General features: G+C 57.4%; 1 protein-coding gene across 1 annotated transcript; it reads left to right on the forward strand.

The window, feature by feature from the left end:
• Window positions 1-48: 48 nt before the first annotated feature.
• On the forward strand, window positions 49-604 carry NGA_0695000 (aldehyde oxidase; the record flags this gene model as incomplete). Its single annotated transcript, XM_005852473.2, has 3 exons — window positions 49-168; window positions 388-540; window positions 569-604. Coding segments are annotated over 3 exons (309 nt in total), but the record flags the coding sequence as incomplete, so codon positions are not given.
• Window positions 605-807: the final 203 nt, after the last annotated feature.

Consider the following 807-nt stretch of genomic DNA (forward strand, 5'->3'; position numbering starts at 1 on the left):
CTGGCGGCGGAAGGATGGTTCGCTCCTCCCACCGATCGAGGTGCACCCTTTGACTATTTCGTTTACTGCGGCGCTTTCTCCGAAGTCGAGCTGGATCTATTGACGGGCGAGGTGACGGTTGTGGCTTCTACCATTGTGTACGACGCAGGCCGGAGTTTGAACCCGCAGGTGCGCCTCTTTTTCCCGCGCGCCCTTTCTCCCTCCCTCTCTTGCTGCCTGCCTTGTGCGGTCACATTCTGAAGACTTGATTCCTCATCGCATTGGCGAGTTCCACGGGAAGGAAAGCAATGTCCTGGGACTCGTCGTGTTCGCATGATGGAGGGTCCGAGGAGCGAATCTTTTCAGATTCTTGTGACGCATCTTTCCCTATCCTTCCCTCCCCGGCAGGTGGACATTGGGCAGATCGAAGGTGCTTTCGTGCAGGGCCTCGGGTACTATTTGACGGAGGAGGTGGAATTCGACCCGGAGGGGCGCTTGCTTACGAATGGCACCTGGCACTACAAACCCCCAGGGGTCAATGACATCCCCCTTCACTTCCACGTAAGCCTCCTCCCTCCTCCCTCGGCAGGGACGCGCGAGCAGAGGAGGTCAAGGACGACAGTAGAAAAAGTAGGACAAGGAGAGGAAAAGAAGGAAAAGGAAGGATTGATTTTGAGCAGCAAAGCCACAGGAGAACCGCCTTTCATGCTGGCGAGCTCCGCATATTTTGGCGTGGTTGCTGCGATTCGGGAAGGGAAGCGGGAGTGGGGGCAGGGAGGGAAACGCACAAGCGGGGAGACGTTGGCGAAAGAGGTGCCGTTGGCGATT

Source organism: Nannochloropsis gaditana (assembly GCF_000240725.1).
Source record: "Nannochloropsis gaditana CCMP526 unplaced genomic scaffold scaffold1164, whole genome shotgun sequence".
In the NCBI taxonomy this organism is placed as follows: Eukaryota; class Eustigmatophyceae; order Eustigmatales; family Monodopsidaceae; genus Microchloropsis; species Microchloropsis gaditana.